We start from the raw sequence: 17,462 nt of genomic DNA, 5'->3' as shown, positions 1-17,462 counted from the left end.
GGTTAAATCACCTAATGTGAAAGGAGTATAAGTCAGAGGAATGTTTGTTGGCTGAGCATGAATGGGATAAGTTATGTGGAAAGGGTCGTTGTAAGGATGGGTACCATAGGAGAGTAGCCCAAGTAAGCCCCTGTATACAGGACTGTACCCCGACAATGCAGGAAGTCACCCAAGTTTACCGTACAGTACCCAAGTGTTGCATACCATACCCAAGTCAGCTTAGGGGGATGAAAAGTATTTGGTTTCATTTCATCATAGTAAATCATAAAGACTGGGTGGGAGGAGGAGGGAGTCAACTGGGTGCATTTTAGATGAAATCAGGGGGTAATATGTGAAAACAAAAACAACAGGTTAATTTCGCACCCTGTGTCAACTAACTCTATTTTGTTTATTATATAAGATAAATATTTCAGAAAGTACCTTAATATTCCTTTTCTGTCAAGGATGAAACTGAAACATGAAGCATATACAGATTTTTGTCATTTACTGCTAACTCAATGAAAATGTTCATATTTCCAAAATATGAGACTTGATCTTGTTGATATTTATCTTATTTCTTTGGTTTGAAGAAGAACACATGCACTGAGATGTATTTGAGGTATTGTTGCTGCTGGTTAATTTTTTTAAATAAATGTAATGTTTTAAAGAATTCTTTAGATTTTAAACAGTATCAATGTTATCTTTGAGTTTATTATGTTGTGTACAGAAAACATGACAAAACCAAACAAGTCTTACAAAAAATGGATGCTGTAGAATTAGACAGTAAATTTTGGTATTCCATAACTGGTGTCTAAATGTATTACATCTAGCTATTTTAACAATTTAAATTACATGATAAGTAGTGATAAAATTTTATAATATTTGTTTATTAAGTTTGTAGTATGAATTTGCAATAGTTGCTTTTCACTAAATTTGAAATAAGGGTTCAATCTCCCTTCTTCGTCTATTGTACTCATGTTGTTATTGTAGTTATATGATGTATCATTTGTAACCAAATATCTTAAAAATCCATGAATTATTTCTTCATTGTTAACAGTCAGAGATTGGATTGTGGAGGCTCCCCAAATTGGGAGCCTCCTGGTCCACACTCCCAGTTCAAATCTTTGCCTGTAAAGCCCAATCTTTGTGATTTCTGCAGGTATTTACAGAAACATGATGGACAACCAAGCAAATGTCATCTGGTTGCATTGTAAACATACAATTATGCCAATTATATGACTAGATTAGTCTTTTGAGGAGAAAATGTGTTACAAAATTAGCCTAAAAAGGCCAAAATTGGCCAGCTTCAAAGACAATTTTCAAGTAACCAAGCATTCTCTTATATCTTCAACCATTTTTCTCTCTGTTTCAATGGTTTTTATCATGGTTCCAAACTCAGTGTTGGTGTGGGAATCATTAAAAGAAATTCTACTTTGGGAGGGTCCACACTCCCACTTTCACCACTGATTGTCACTTCATGTTTTGTTAAATTTCATATAGTTTGGCTATGTTATAGCCCATTTTGCAATATAATCAGGGCCAATTCAAGATTTTAGTGTAGCCCAAACTTGGTACTTTATACTGGATTCCAATTTCCAACCTTCAGCTGCGTTTTTAAGGTAAAATCAGGAAATATCTGCAGATAATGATATGTCCAAGACTGTGTTTTATGGCCGGAACATCAAGGCTCCTGGGCAGAGCGTTGACGATGCCAAAGTAGACCTCCTTAAAAACATTCCCACACCAACACTGAGTTTGGAATATGGATAAATGCCATAGATACAGAGAGAAAAATGGTTGAATTTTAGTATAAGAGTATGCCTTGTTACTTGAAAATTATCTGACAATGCTAACTTTAGCTTAAAAGTCAGGAAATATCTGCCATTTTGAACATGTTTTTGGCTGAATTGAACCACATTTTCTCCTTTCCAGTCTGATCTTGTCACACAATTGGTACAGTGTTTCATTTACAATGCAACCTGATTGCATTTGCATGATTTTCTTGAAGTTTCTGCAAAAAATTGTCATTAATCATGCAGAAATCACAAGAATAAGGCCTTACTTGCAAAGATTTGAACTGGGAGTGTTGAGGCTCCCGGTTTTGGGAGCCTCCACATCTGGTCTCTGATGGGTTAAGGGAACTATTTTAGCCCGTGGGTTGTTCTGGAAAGCAAGATTAAACCCAACTCACTCACTCACAAACCTGTGGTTATTTTTCCTACTCGTAACAAGCACTCTGAAATAAAACGAATGTCATTAAGTCCAGACCAGGGACCATATATAAATGATCTCTGGCCAGACCAGTTTAATTTCTTATTTATGAAACCTCCTGTCATATGTTAACAACACCACACAGACAAAAGAAAAATCTGTCCTAATATATAACCCTGCACACATAAAGTAATATGTCAAATATAACAATTGTGATGTTATTCAGGCATGAAAAAAACTCCCCCACACCACACCCACCCTTAAAAAAGGGAGGAAAGGATTATGGTATACATAATGGGAACTTGTGTAGTATTATCAATGTTCATGTGTCGCTGTCTTATATGACATATTCTTCAGAGCTGTTGCCTGCCATGATGTAAGATGTTCCTTATCAAAACCTAAGAATCTCCAATATGACTTCCATCTTCTAAATGAAAATATCACGTTTTAGGTAGTCACTTCTAATTTTGGACTTCTTAATCATGCATTAGTTACCCAATTTTCAGCCACTCACTTGGCCTTTAATACTGTTACTTGAGTATGAAGTAAACTGAAGTAACAGTATTTAAGGTGTAGTTAAGTCAGGGCTTTTGAAGGAGGCCCTCCTAAAGAGCAGGGTGGAGTTCTAATGTTGTGTTTATTACCCGGGTACCCACTCTAGGTCTCAGGAGATGTCTCAAAATGTCCGATTGGGATATTTTTTAGTATAGGTACCCGAGTTACCCGTCCCAGCCCTGGTATTTATGTAACAGTAACCAACAGAATGCCTTACTTTCCTGTTGGATTACTGTCAGTCAACAATCTTACCATATGCAGTTACATCACAGATACCGCCATGCTCAGTGATTATAATCCTCAGTAATGAGCCACCCAACTGTGCAACTCATCTCTTTTATGAACAATAGAAAGAAAGATATGCCAAAATATTCTTTGCTAGTCAAACTATCAGTCAAGCAAAATGGGAGGTCCAGCGAGCAGGTGTTCAGAAAGCCCTGAGTTGACTTGGCCCTTAGCTGAAAACTCTGAAAGGAATTGGCAAAACTAATTTTGTTCTATATTTGTGAAGTTACTGTTATAGTTTTCTAACATTCCTGTTTCAGTTTTCTTTGCATGTTTTACAGTAATATACATGTACCTATTTCCTTACATTAACTTATCCTGGTATCCTAAGACTATAAAAATTCTTATTTACATTTTATATTTTTAGAAATCATCATGCCTCCAGCAGCCTTAGGACAGACTTTGTATGAAGCCTTTGAACTACTTCTCAGTGGAACAAATGTACCAGTTAAAGAAAGAACTCAGCTACAGATAGTAGCATACAAAAAGATCAGCCTGTATAAACTTGAGTTGAAGATGATTCAAAACCCTGCATCTGGGAAGCAGGAAAAGAGGATTGTAACGAAAAGCAAAATAGTTGCCAAAAGGAGTGAAATTAAACACATCATAAGAAGTTTCAGCAAGGAAACAAAAGGTGCTGGCTCAAAACGATTGTATAATATCATATCAAAGTACTTTCATGGCATAAGGAGATCACAAATTCTTGACTGGCTAAAGGAGAGTAAAACTATGACAAAGCTCCGGCCACAATTTTCAAATATAGCACCAATGAAACCAGTGTATTCCAATGCTCCCATGGAGAGACACCAGATTGACATTGTGGACCTGTCTGCAGTAGCAGAAGAAAAAGACAGGAAAACATACAAATATGTGCTTTCGATTTTGGATAACTTTTCCAGATTTCTGTGGCTTGTCCCAATAACAGATAAGTCTTCAGAAACTGTAGCAAAATCGTTGACTGAAATTTATTTAGACCATCAGTGGGGCACCCCTAAAATCATCCAAACAGATCAAGGGGGTGAATTTAAAGGCATGGTGAAGACCCTCTGTGGCAGACTTGGCGTGCGACTCATCCATTCGAGGGCCTATCATCCCCAATCCCAAGGAAAGGTATGTTTAGCACACCTGATAAAGGGGCTACTTATAGTATTTGCACTGTTTTGTCAGCTGCTGCAAACTGTCTTGGCTATTAGTTTGTTGCAAAGATCCTTTCGACTCATATTGCAGGCATAGTACCTGCCTTTTTTAATCGGGTCATCATGAAGGTCAAATGTCGAAGTATGTTCAGGTTCAGATTCATGAGTATTAAGCATAATCACTACACTGCTAAATGGCAACATACTTTTCATCAGTAAGGACTTTCTTTCTTAGTATTGTTGTATGGTATTGTAGCTGTTGGGACAAACATAGAATGATGGGACAAACATATGCAGACGTGCCTAATCTACCAGTTTCCCATTTTACATCCAGTGTATTTGTTTGCTGGCCTGGGGATTATGTATTCCACATATGCAATCAGTGTTATCAATTTTAGGGACTAAATAAGCAATTTCAAACAGATTTTGTGTCTTTACTCCATTTATCTTGCCCTTTATGTTTGGATTCAATATATTTATATAACATTCTTTTCTTTTGAAAACACATTACTTTATCTACTACTTACCAGTAAAACATCCCGTCAAATACTAGCCAGAACATGAAAACCCCTACTTACATAAGATATTATTTGCTTGGACTGGGAAAATAATCTGCCTGTTTGGGGTGATCAAGAGTTTGCAAGTATGCATTTGACAATAGGTTATTCACATTTTTGTTTGTAATTTAATGATCTCTTGAATATTCTGACTCTTTTTACTAACACTTCCAGAGTGAGCGGTCACACAGATCATGGAAGGATTGTCTCCGTTATGACATGCAGAATCTTGGTGATGTTTCCTGGGTGCACTCACTGCCAGACTATTGTCGGATTCACAATGAATCTCTCAATACATCACTTGGTGAGCATTTAAATCATGTAAATATGTTGAACAAACTGAGTTTTTGTTTATGTACATTCAAATTGTACATGAAGATATTTCATAAAGATTGTCGATTTATCAATTTAATGATGTTGCAGTGTTACATGCTAGCTTTTAATAGCATGACTTTGACATGTTCATTAAACTTGCTTTAGAACAATGGAATATGCAAAAACTTTGCCAAAGAACAATTCATATCTGTGAAAACATCGTACTAGCATATATGTTAAAGAATCATGAATATTAGCACAATATTCCTGAACTAATGAAACTTATTTTTGGTCAGGTGTATGTCCATATAAAGCGATGTTTGGCTTTGAACCCCATCGCTTGACAAGACTGTTGAAGGCTGGTGGTGATGGTGTTGAAGACTGCGAGGTGGAAGAGGTTGAAGAACAGGAACAGATGGAAGTAAGAACTGTGTACTTAAAACTAAAATGAATTTTCTTAAATCCAGAATCCTCCATAAAATGCTGACATGCTTACAGTATCAGGAAAAATGTGTCTGCCAAAATCAAAATTATTATATTTAACTTGAATGACAGGAACCACTTTTGCTCTCTCTTTTTTTGCCTTCAGAACACAAAAAGTCAGATGTAAGTGTTAAAAATACCAGGAAGTCCCAACATTGTGAAGTTATAAACTTCAGAAGTGACCAAGAGACGTTTACTTAAGCCGGGAAAGTAAAACAATCCTATAATGCATAATTCAGTTAAGTCATAAGAAAGACTAAACATTTTTACAGTAATTGAAGTTAATAAATACAAGTTTGTTTGTAAAAGGAATACTAATATATCATAATAGATATGTTACGTACCTTGTGGTTATTTATTCTCAGCCAAAAAAGATTTTCAGTTTTCATCTTTAAAAAGTATTAACATTTCAAATGTTGACCAGTGAACAGAGATTTTCAATACATATACATTTGTTTCTGATAGGTCATATCTTCATATTGCATATGTAACAGTTGTTAAACAAACTGAGATAAGTTTAAATTTTTTGCTTAAAGTGACCATCAGAATAATACCATTTCTTTGTCAAAAATGTACTTTTAGTATCAAGTGACAAGACAATGGTTAGCAATATGCATACCCATAGCTAACTCATTTCAGATTTAAATTATCATAAGTATTATAGTAACATTTGTGAAGTCATAGAATGATGCATTGTGGGAAAGTGCTGTATTAGAAGTGTTTGAAATCGGAAATTACATTCCCTCAATTTACCAAACATTGAACATTGACATTTTCATTGTTGAGTGGAATATTTTTTCACAATCTTTACACCATGACAGGACTATTTGTGATGATGGTATTATATTATCAAACACAAGCACTAACAAGAAGTGAAAAGCAAAAGTTTAGGTTGTCACTACTTTATTATAATAATTGATACTGATATATATAATTTGCAGGCTAGCAATGAAGATGTGACAGTATCAAAAGATGTGTGTGCACGCTTGAAAGAACTTAGGAATATCAGGAAAGACATCTGCAACAAATCGGATAAAACTTCAAGAAAGATGGTTGAGAAAGGCATGAAGAGGAAACCTTTGGTTGACTATGAAGTCGGCGAGATTGTGCTAGTTCGCCACAAGGGTCTGGGAAAGGGCGTGAAAAGAGGTGGGAGAAAAATAACTTCACCAAAAGCAAAGGAGGGAACTATTCTCAAAATCAACAGTAAAACCCATACATTTAACATTAAAATTGGAAAAGCTGTGTCTTGGCACAAATTGGAGGACATAACCTCATTGACTCAATCCAAGGAAGACAAGAGGTCTAAGAAAAGAGACAGGAGTCAAAGCCCTCGTCAAAGCCCTCGTCGAAGCCCTCGTCAAAGCCCTCGTCGAAGCCCTCGTCGAAGCCCTCGTCAAACCCCTCATCAAACCCCTCGTCAAAGTAGGTTTTATTTCATTTTAATACTCATAATAGCAGAACAACAAACCCCATGCATCATTTCAATAAATTCCCAAATTTTAGTCACTCTGACAATCCAAAAGGTATTTCTTTCCAGTTCATTCTCACAAAGGTGAAATCTTTAGGCTTGTAAAAACAAAACTTCCCTTATGCATGTCGCCTTCCTGAGAATGTCTCCAGTAACAGAAACAATGGAAGGTGACGATGTGTTCACATCATGTTGGATAATTTACTATTATTGTTGTGTTTTTGAAATATCTTGTTAAAAAAATTAAGGAAGGCAGATGTTGGTTTGACATATATGTAGCATGACTTCAAAACTATACACAAATACACCATACAACAGGAGGTAAACTAAAAAAACGTTTTTGTTGCAGGTGTAAAGAAGACATTTACACCTGCCTTTACTTCAGATGTGTGTTCAAGTGAAGGTAATACTTTACTGTCTGATTTTATTAGGGCATAATAATCAGTCAATTTAACTCACAAAGATGCCCTTTATACTATTTGTGCAACGACTTATAACCTCAGTTATGTGATATGATGTTAATTTTAGCCAGCACACTGGACTGAATGCCGTTATGATGATTGGGTAACAAATCCTTCTCAGAAAAAATATAAGAAGGGAAGGTTAGGACTTCATAGAGCAATTTATATTCTTTATTACTGTTATTATTATTGCCCATCATTATTTTGAAGTAGAAAATTGAGAAGAAATGAATGAAGTATATAGTTTTTAAAGAGATGTACATTGGTCTGGTATTACATGATGTCAACTTTGATCGAATAACAATAAGAGCTGAATAGCATGAAAGTGTATACCATGTAAATACCCTCTAAGTGCAACAATTTGCCATTAACTGACCTGATGATATCAATTGTAAAGCATGCTATGATGGTGAGTGGTATTTAAAGCAGGACTAAGTAAACATGCAAAGTTAACTACTGGGGTATCATGTGTCATGTACTTCGAGCGTAACCCTTCATGGTTTTGAATTTGACACTATATAGGTTTATAAGGAACTTAAACCAGTCTTTCTCTTTCAGCTGAATTTATCGAAATTCTAGAAAAGCTGAAAAGATTCAGCAGTTCCCGAGCTACACCAAATAGTTTGGAAAAACTGGAAGAGATGGCTGGCAAGAGAGGTTATGCTGTTAGACATAACTTAGGAGGTGGTGACTGCATGTTTCTTGCACTCAGCCAACAGATTTATCATCAGCTGGATTTAGAGGTCAATGCCCTTGAAGTCAGGGACATGGTGGTTGACCATCTGCAGAAAAACCCCCGAACGGTAAGTATGGTAGATGCAATAATGACATGAAGGGAAAACAGCAGATTTAGTCCTTATTAATTCCACTGTTATAGCTATTATATTATAACGACTTATACTGATAATTTTGTATAGGGCATTAATATGACTTACTCTTGAGGTTTATACTATTCTAAAGTACCAGAAAAACATGTTTAGCATATATCTTGACATTATTTTGTAAACTGTAAAGAGTTACAAGCTAGACCAGTTTAGTTGATGCCCAGATCTTGATCAATATTGTGTAATCTTGAAGAAAAAGCAAAAATGGGTTTGGTAATGATAAACTTAAATTGAAAGACAATAACCATGACTTTATTCCAAAGACTTTGAGGTCCTACTACTATTTTTTTTCTACCATGATGTGTGCATATGCAGTTAAGTTCTTATCTTTTGTTAGGTTAACATGGTTAATTGAATATTAATTCTGGCCTGTATAAAAAAAATAATTTGACTGGTGGGATAGGCAATTTAATGTAAATAAAGTATGTATTTCAGATTGATGGTACACATCTGAGGAACTTTGTTCCGGAAAAAAAGGAGTGGAACACATATTTGGACGAGATGCTGCAGAAAGGGACATGGGGAGACAATCTCATGCTGATGGGAGCGGCAGACGTCCTAGAAGTCACGATTAAAGTCATTAGCACATGGTCAGATGAGCCCATAGTCATCAAACCCAGGGAAAAAAAGGCCAGCCTCAGAACACTATGTCTAGGTCATCTGGCAGAGTTCCACTATGTCAGCTTGGAAAAAAAAGGTACCCTAGCGTTGAGAATTCTTGTAAGCAGTGAGTGCAAACTATTAAGAGTTAAGTGATAACTGCTATCATCATCTATATTTCCCTTTGCTTATAGTCGTATCATGTAGATAGATCACACATCTCTGCCCTTGAATCAATATCTGTATCTTAGACTAGTTTAAACTATTCCATATAATCTGGGTCCTCAGTGTGTCCCGTCATATAATTTTAAAACCTAATGTAGATACTCCGTTCATGGGTTAAAGTAGTGTGAAAGTGAACGTGATTAATAATATTATTACTGTAGTAGATTTTACATAAAATGAGGCTAAGTTCCTCAGATTTATTCCAGTATCTCCCAATTTGAGATCAAGCACCCGCAGCATTGCTTTAATGTAAGTCAGCAAAATAATAAATATGTAGTGTTGTTTCATATTTTTTCCTTCAAATAATCTTTCTATTCTTCAGACCAGAAGTGCAGAACTTGCCACCAAACGCTAAGTGTCTGCAGATGTGCTGTAAGCATTAATGGTAAGAGAATGTAAATGTTTCTTTAACGTCACAGAAATGCTAGTGACAACTTTTCAACCTACTGTGTCACAGGCATGGGCTGGAACTTCTCATTTGGGCATATGTGGGAGGCAATTAAAGCAGGCAAATTTGTTTCCTTGTATTGTGCGCTAAATATATATAAAATCACTATCAATAAAAATAGATATGTAATTTGAATTTTTACTTCTAATTGATTTTCCTTTCTTATGAAAACTAATTAATAGTTAAATGAAGTTTAAGTAACATGAACTTTAAGTAACATCTGAAAAGACTTAATGTTTTCTTGTTCGTTAAATTGCAATGGAGATAATTCAGTGTTGTTTATTTTAACTCTGTTTTTGTTATTAATTGTTTCATGTTTTCAGTAATGTACTTTTGTGAACATCTATTGAATGTGTTAATTGTACGTAAGTGTAATTTTTCCCACAGCTGACGCTTCTGACAATGATGACAGCTGTAGGTCACCCAGTCTATCAAGTGGAGATGAATCAGACAATGATGGTGTGTGTTTACTCCTAATAAAACAAAGTCTCATTCTTAACACAAGATTCTTTTGTGTCACAATCATTTCCATCCATAATTATACCCCCGTTTACGAAGTAAATCGGGGGTATATAGCGTTCCGTTCGTCCGTCCTTCCTTCTGTCCGAGCTTTTGTACGGCCCATAACTTTTTAACCATGCACCCTAGCTTCACCAAACTTGCTACACACATTTACCACAATGAGTGCTTGTGCCTTTGGCTAGTTTGAAGATTCTGATTTTTTTATTTTTGCTGTTTCCATGGAATCATGGTGAAACATAAATTTTGGGTAGAGTTTTTGTACAATCCATTTTTACAATATTATGTATCCTAGCTTCAAACTTGCTATATTAACCACTATGATTGTTTTTTATCTTTTATAAGATTCTAAAAGTTTTCTATTTTGCTGTTTTCATGGAAACATGATGGAATTTAGAAATTTTGATGTCTGGTTTTGTATAGCTAATATATTTTCCAAAATTGTTTCCACTCATGTAGATCATCATAAGTATCTGTGCTTTGTGTTAGTTTGAATTTATGAATTCTTTACCATATTTGTAAAGGCTAGATGGAAATTATAAATTTATTGATTTTCTTATATGATACTGTTCCATTTTTTATGTGTTTTTATATCAACAATTTTTGGTCCTTTTGATAAATCTTCTTATGTAACTCCTCATTCAAATTTTTATTCAAAGGTGTTCATGGTGATCTACTTCCTCGTAGTGAACACTGGTAACATGGGAGATTTTGGGGGGGTCAATTGTCACTGGAACTCAATCTTAGTTTTTAAAACATTGAAGTTAAAATCAGTTAGAAATATGTAATATTTCATTAATTAACAAACTATTTACTATTTGTTGTTGACCAGCGGGGATAACGGGGGTATGTGAGCTTTGCTCACTTCTTTCTTGTTATGAAATTGATATCTCTGCTGTACAAATTAAGAACCATGATTTTCATGATTAACTTCTAATGTAGAATTTCAAATCTTTATAATACTATTGTATTGTCACCTTTGATGCTTTTTCATTTAATACAAGAGGACATACTGGGCATCAACACATGTTTTTGTTTCACATTGACCTGACATTTGTCCTTGCCCTTACCCACAAATTATCAATACGGATTAATCATGTTAATACTAAAATTACTTTAATTTACTATTCAGGTTCCCCTCGAGTCACAGCTGATTTCTTTGAAAACAAGGTGAGATATTACTACACATGTATCTGCAGAAACCATAGTACATCTAGCTGCAAGAACCATAGGACATTTAGCTGCCAAAACCATAGTACATCTAGCTGCAGAAACCATAGTACATCTAGCTGCAAAAAACATTGTACATCTAGCTGCAGAAACCATAGTACATCTAGCTGCAAAAAACATTGTACATCTAGCTGCAGAAACCATAGTACATCTAGCTGCAGAAACCATAGTACATCTAGCTGCAAAAAACATTGTACATCTAGCTGCAAAAAACATTGTACATCTAGCTGCAAAAAACATTGTACATCTAGCTGCAAAAAACATAGTACATCTAGCTGCAAAAACCATAGTACATCTAGCTGCAAAAAACATTGTACATCTAGCTGCAAAAAACATTGTACATCTAGCTGCAAAAAACATTGTACATCTAGCTGCAAAAACCATAGTACATCTAGCTGCAAAAAACATAGTACATCTAGCTGCGGAAACCATATACCAGCTGTACATATTGGGGTAGTAATTATAGGGTGCAACATCACAGAGTTATGGTTTCTGCAGCCAGACTACATCTTATGCTTAAACTTAATTATACATATCTCTGACATTAATTATGTTTGATTTGTCATAACACTATCCAGAATTCCCAACTACACTCAGCTGCCAGCTAGACTTTCTTAATGAGTTCAACTCAGATCCCCCTGTTTCCTACCCTGCAGTACCTTGTCTTTGCTATCATGGACAGGCTGAGGGACTAGTTGTTGTTTTAGTTTTAGGACTTTATAAATTTTGATTTTTTTTAGTTTCCATGGCAACAAGTTGGACTTAGCATTAATATGAGGGTAGGGTTGGTTCGCAGAGTGTAACTGAAAAAACGTTCAATACTTTCTAACAAAACTTCTGAAATGGTGCCTTTTAATATTTAGAAATTTTTGAATGTTTTATTTTTTTAACATTTTTATGGCAACAAGTTGGACTTCTATGAGGGTAGGGTTCATTTCCAGAAAATAACTGCTAAACCATGTAGTATTTTGAATCAAACACATGCTGAACTGGTGCCTTTTGCTGTTCAACAATTTTAGAACGTTTTATTTTAAGGTTTTCATGGCAGCTATTTGAACTTGGGCTTAAAGAAATGTTGGGTTAGTTTACCTGGTTTCGGACCATTACATTTTAAGGTTGGCAGGGAATATAGATGACTTCGTCGACTATATGCTTGTTGAAATTGAAACTGTTAAAGCGGAAACTGTCTAATGAATTGACTGTTTGAATTTTCTTCACAGAAACCAGAAGTTTGCTGTTACATTAAGAGCCTTTTACAGGGAAGGTTCAGTTAATATACTCTATAAAGTACATGGCCATGGAAAATGATCTGAAGTCCTAAACATGCACATCACATCTAGCCAAAATAAACCAATTCAATGTATGTATCCTTTCCTTTTATATAACACTGTTGTTGATATTCCTGTACATCAGATATGAATATGGAAATTATTTATTGAAAGTTAACAGTCACATATACACCAATATCACACAACAGAGTCAATATAAAATGAATGTGGCATTCTTGAGGCACTTTTTTCTTTACAGTGAGGACAAAGAAGGACGTGGTGAGAGACACAACTGGTTTGTTACCAAGTATCCCTACCATGAAGTCAAGGCTGGATTTGGGTCAGATTTTGTGTCTGCTGAAGTAAGAAAATGAATTCATATGTAAAGCTAAATTTCATTAAAGTATGAGAATGATAATGTTCACAATTAATTCCTAAGTCCACAATTTAGTAGAGAAAATTTCCAAAATTTCATCGTTGAAAAAATTCCAATCCCATGACTGTAACAATTCTTATGCAATAAACACAATGTATATGTACTTTTGTTTCTGACATACACTTCTCTGCATATAGGTAAAATATAAGTGTTCATGAAGATTAAAGTAAAATGTTTGGGTGAAAAAATGGCAAATGGTTGATGAAATCAGTTGCTTAGTGAATTGTTCTTTATACATGGCAAAACAAATTTCAGATGTATGGGCACATACTTCAGTGGCTGGGGCAATCCTTGACACGCCGTCTAGTGAGGGATAAACGGTAAGAATAATGGTGAATAGTGTAGATTCTGTTCTAAACATCCAAATGGCACAAATTTAAAATCAGTGTAAATTCACAGTTGTTGTTTTGAGCATATATTTACCAGTGTTGTAACCAGAATTTTACCAAATTGAATGAGAACAGAGCAGTAGTTGAAATGTGATAAGGAAAAGTTTACATCTAAAGTATATTCACAGAAGAAACTTATCATTTGATTAGACATACAGATGAAATTGATACATTGAAAATTGCTCATAGTCTAAATTTCACATTAATGTCACTGACCACCTTTGATTCCTTTCAGTCGCCCTTACACTAAGTCAGTGACTCAGATCTTTACTGTGCCGGATGTTGATGCAAATCTCAGGGAACTTCCAATGGAGTACACACAGTAAGCACAGAAAATACAATTTATTATTCTATTTCTATCGGTGAAATACTGCATTTATTGGTTAAAATAAAACCTGCATCTTCACTGAGTTAGATATCAAAATCAAAAAGTAAACAGTGTGATGACGTAATGCGTATCACCAGTCAACAAGACGACTGACACAGTGAATGTACTGAATTTGCGAGTCATTGGTACGGTTTTCATAATATTCAGCAATAGGAAGAATAGAATAAATAGAACATTTGACTTTTCCTGTCGAACACTATGTTTATGTCATCTCGTCTAGTTGAAATTTAATTTAATTCTAAGTTTAATTTTTACACTTGCGGCTACGCCACTCACTCAATACAAACTAGTCAACTTCACTCAACAAGATAAACACTGTATTCGACAGGAAAAGTCAAATATCCTCTATACGTGTCTGTCTCCTTCAGTTAGAAAAACAAACATGTCTGTTACATTAAATTGTGTATTATGTGTACAGGTTTGCTTACTTGATTTCTGGTACATAGTTATAGGTACAATGTTGTTAGATAAATTATTATTAAACACTCACTGGAATGAATGCTAAACAGAAAAGAACCAATTTGGTGAAGGGAACAGAGATTCAGTCATATTTTGTTAGAATATCTCCAACATTGGAAAAACATTTAGTATTGTGAAAATGGAGACACCAAAGAATGAGATAATAGTCTTGTAAAGTAATAATCAACTACAATGTAACTAGTGAAGCCACTGAAAATAAATATATTCATTGTAATGGTAAAAAACTCATTCTTTGAAATTTTGGCAAATAAATGATTTCCAATTATTCCAGTTACAACTTACATTTATGAAACTGGAACTGGAGATATTTATTTTATTCTTAAAATTGAGTGTGGTTATAAATATGCTCTAATTTATTACAGGGCTGCATGGCACTACATTCTGTATGTGGCCATTAAGGAAGTAATCGTATTCCTTGCCGAGAAACTGACAGGGAGAACCTACTCTTCAATCAACCCAGAGTGTCAAAGGACAGAATTGCATCCAAAAGAGCTTTAATTGCATAATTATGATGCTCTTTTGAAAGGGTTACTGTTTTAATGAATGCAGCCAACTCATTGATGCCTTGATGTGGTTTGGTTGTTCGCTGTACCTTTCTTTCATTCACATAAGGACCAGTGAAGATTCCAGGGTAGAATAAGTCTTCAGCAACCCATGCTTGCCGTAAAAGGCGACTATGCTTGTCGTAAAAGGCGACTAACAGGATCGGGTGGTCAGGCTCGCTGACTTGGTTGATACATGTCATCGATCCCCAATCCGTAGATCAATGCTCATGATGTCAATCACTGGATTGTCTGGTCCCAACTTGATTATTTTACAGACCGCCATCATATAGCTGGAATATTGCTGAGTGTGGCGTTAAACAACAAACAAACAAACAAATTATTCACATATGTGTATAGAACATACCTCAGTCTCCTCCCATTGATATATATTTCAGTTGGATATAGTAAAACCCTGTTAGTGCAGATCATTGTGTGTGTTAAACTTATCCATGTTTATGAATTTCCAAACTATTTGATGTAGCATGTTTTGGTGAATCAATAATCGAAAAAAGAATGGGGGTATACTATAGAAACAGATCTTAACGGTTCTCCTTGTTACTTACCTGATCATAAAGAAAAGGCATGTGTATCATTAAAGCAGTAAACTAGTGCTTTTAGCAATTTCTTGATTTATTGAAAGTCTTTCTGTTGACATTGAAACAATTTGAACTTGGATTTAGATGGAGTAGGGTGTTGTTCAAGATTAAAATTTAAGAATTATGAGACATGTTTTCATGAAACATGCAGAATGATTAATCAGATAGTGGACAATTGTCTTTTGCTACTGAAAAATGTTTTAAAGTTTCAAGTTGTTACTTTTTCTGGAATAAAGTTGGAGTTACATTCAGTTGAGTTGAATTTCTTCACAAGAAGAAAGTATATTAATGATATCTTCAAAAAAAATTTGGAAAATGATCAGTCAGATATTGTTGATGTGACTTTGGATATGTTTGAATATAGGCAATTTTTTATAACTTTTTTTCAGTATGTAGATTCAGTGGGAAATGGATACTGCCTTTTATTCTTATTTATGAGATTGGTGATATATTGTGAGGCTGCAGGGGGATGTGTCATATTCTTATGACTCTTGTTATCAGTGTTTGTTTAATAACATTAGCAGTTTACATTGAATGTCAAAATAAACTTTGCTAAAATATATTTAGATGTAAATTTCCTAAAAGGTGTGATTTGATCATCATATGATCATCAGTTTGTTCATTTGAAAAGCATAGCAGTAACCATTTTCTGGTTATTACCAATAATTGTGGCCGATGTAATCATTGATTAATACTTACAATTGAGTAAACCTGTTCTTAAAAAAGTTACTGAATGTTAGTAAAACAAACACACTGGAAGTTCAGCATCAAATCTTGCATAGTTCTTGCGCTCAGATTGTAACATGTTTTTGCAGGTTGGTGTCCATATCAAAGTCTATAGAACTTGAAAACATTGTATCTGGTTTTAATGAATCAATTTACCAAGTCAAGATTGTCAGGTAGAGGTATTTTCTTGACTACAGGGGCTTCAATGTACATTGCCAATAACTGATATTGGACATCACATTGGCCTGAACATATTTATACTGTATGTGTTTATTCTGTGAAAAGTTGACTTTGTAACATGTATGTCCTTTGAAGTTAGTTAATGATTAGATTGTTTGCTTGTGATCTATTTTACAGAGTTGTCATGAATTTATTCACTTGGTTTCATTTTCTTCTACTGGGTCAAAACAGATAATATTTTTCTGTTATTTTAACTATATTATTCGAATAAAAATCAGGTAGAATTGTTTGAGAATACATTGCATACAATAGTAATACAAAATATTTAAAGATCAATGAATTTCTTTATGATGCAAAAATAGAGTTCATGTGTGAGTGAATGAATGGTTGTGAATGTTTGTTCATGTATTTGTCCTCTGTATTTAACAAAGACCAAAAACATTTCCACATTTATTTTTCTGCATGGGTCTCCAACTACCCTTTTTGTAACAGATGTTCTGCCACAATTAAATGTGAATTATAAACACAATCATGTGGAAGAATTTGTACCTCATCTACTTTTGTTTGAGCATGCATTATGTACATGAAATGTATTTATGGTTTCATTATGAGAAATAGAACTCTTCTTCAATGTATATTTTAAGTCAGATTTTTTGTTACAGAGTTAGTGTATGAATGAAAGTGAGGATTGAGTAAGGATTGTAATGAGTGCTTACTGGTATGTGAAGGACTCTTCTGTTGATATTTTATGTGAAGTAATAAAAATTATAATTGAAATTTGTCTTTGTTTCTTAAATGACATAGAAAGATAATCTATTGTAAGTCTCACACATCAGGTTGGATGTCCACATACATATATGCACAGCAGTGGCATGAATACATGTAGGTTTATTGCCTGATGGGTTAAAGAGCACATGTGCATGAAGTTTCAAATTTTAACTCACTTTCAATGACTTCTCAAAATTACCTGATTTGCTTATTTCAAAGGATATTATTTCATAAACTTTTTCCAAATTATTGAAAAAAAAGTGAGTGAGTGAGTGAGTTGGGTTTAAATGTGGCTTTCCAGAATATTTCACTGATCTCACGACGTCC

General features: G+C 34.5%; 1 protein-coding gene across 1 annotated transcript; it reads left to right on the top strand.

Annotated features, from left to right (window-relative positions):
- The first annotated feature begins 5,329 nt into the window (after positions 1–5,329).
- On the top strand, positions 5,330–15,041 carry LOC125380049. Its single transcript, XM_048396156.1, has 12 exons — positions 5,330–5,459; positions 6,463–6,946; positions 7,342–7,395; positions 8,012–8,256; positions 8,773–9,034; positions 9,485–9,547; positions 9,998–10,069; positions 11,262–11,299; positions 12,580–12,989; positions 13,319–13,383; positions 13,688–13,774; positions 14,683–15,041. The coding sequence occupies exons 1-9, from the start codon at positions 5,355–5,357 to the stop codon at positions 12,631–12,633; spliced, it is 1,377 nt and encodes a 458-aa protein (XP_048252113.1). The 5' UTR covers positions 5,330–5,354; the 3' UTR covers positions 12,634–12,989; positions 13,319–13,383; positions 13,688–13,774; positions 14,683–15,041.
- Positions 15,042–17,462: the final 2,421 nt, after the last annotated feature.

The sequence above is a fragment of the Haliotis rufescens genome, unplaced genomic scaffold (assembly GCF_023055435.1).
Source record: "Haliotis rufescens isolate VD_foot unplaced genomic scaffold, xgHalRufe1.0.p SCAF_15, whole genome shotgun sequence".
Lineage (NCBI taxonomy): Eukaryota > Metazoa > Mollusca > Gastropoda > Lepetellida > Haliotidae > Haliotis > Haliotis rufescens.
This window is presented reverse-complemented; position numbering and strand designations above follow the sequence as displayed.

Bases quoted from the DNA above. Each gene is read 5' to 3' on its own strand.
- LOC125380049 (XM_048396156.1), top strand. From the start codon at position 5,355: ATGTTTGGCTTTGAACCCCATCGCTTGACAAGACTGTTGAAGGCTGGT. The intron at 6,947-7,341 runs GTAGGTTTTATT...TTTTTGTTGCAG, and splicing joins TCATCAAACCCCTCGTCAAA to GTGTAAAGAAGACATTTACA. The intron at 11,300-12,579 runs GTGAGATATTAC...TTTTCTTCACAG, and splicing joins CTGATTTCTTTGAAAACAAG to AAACCAGAAGTTTGCTGTTA.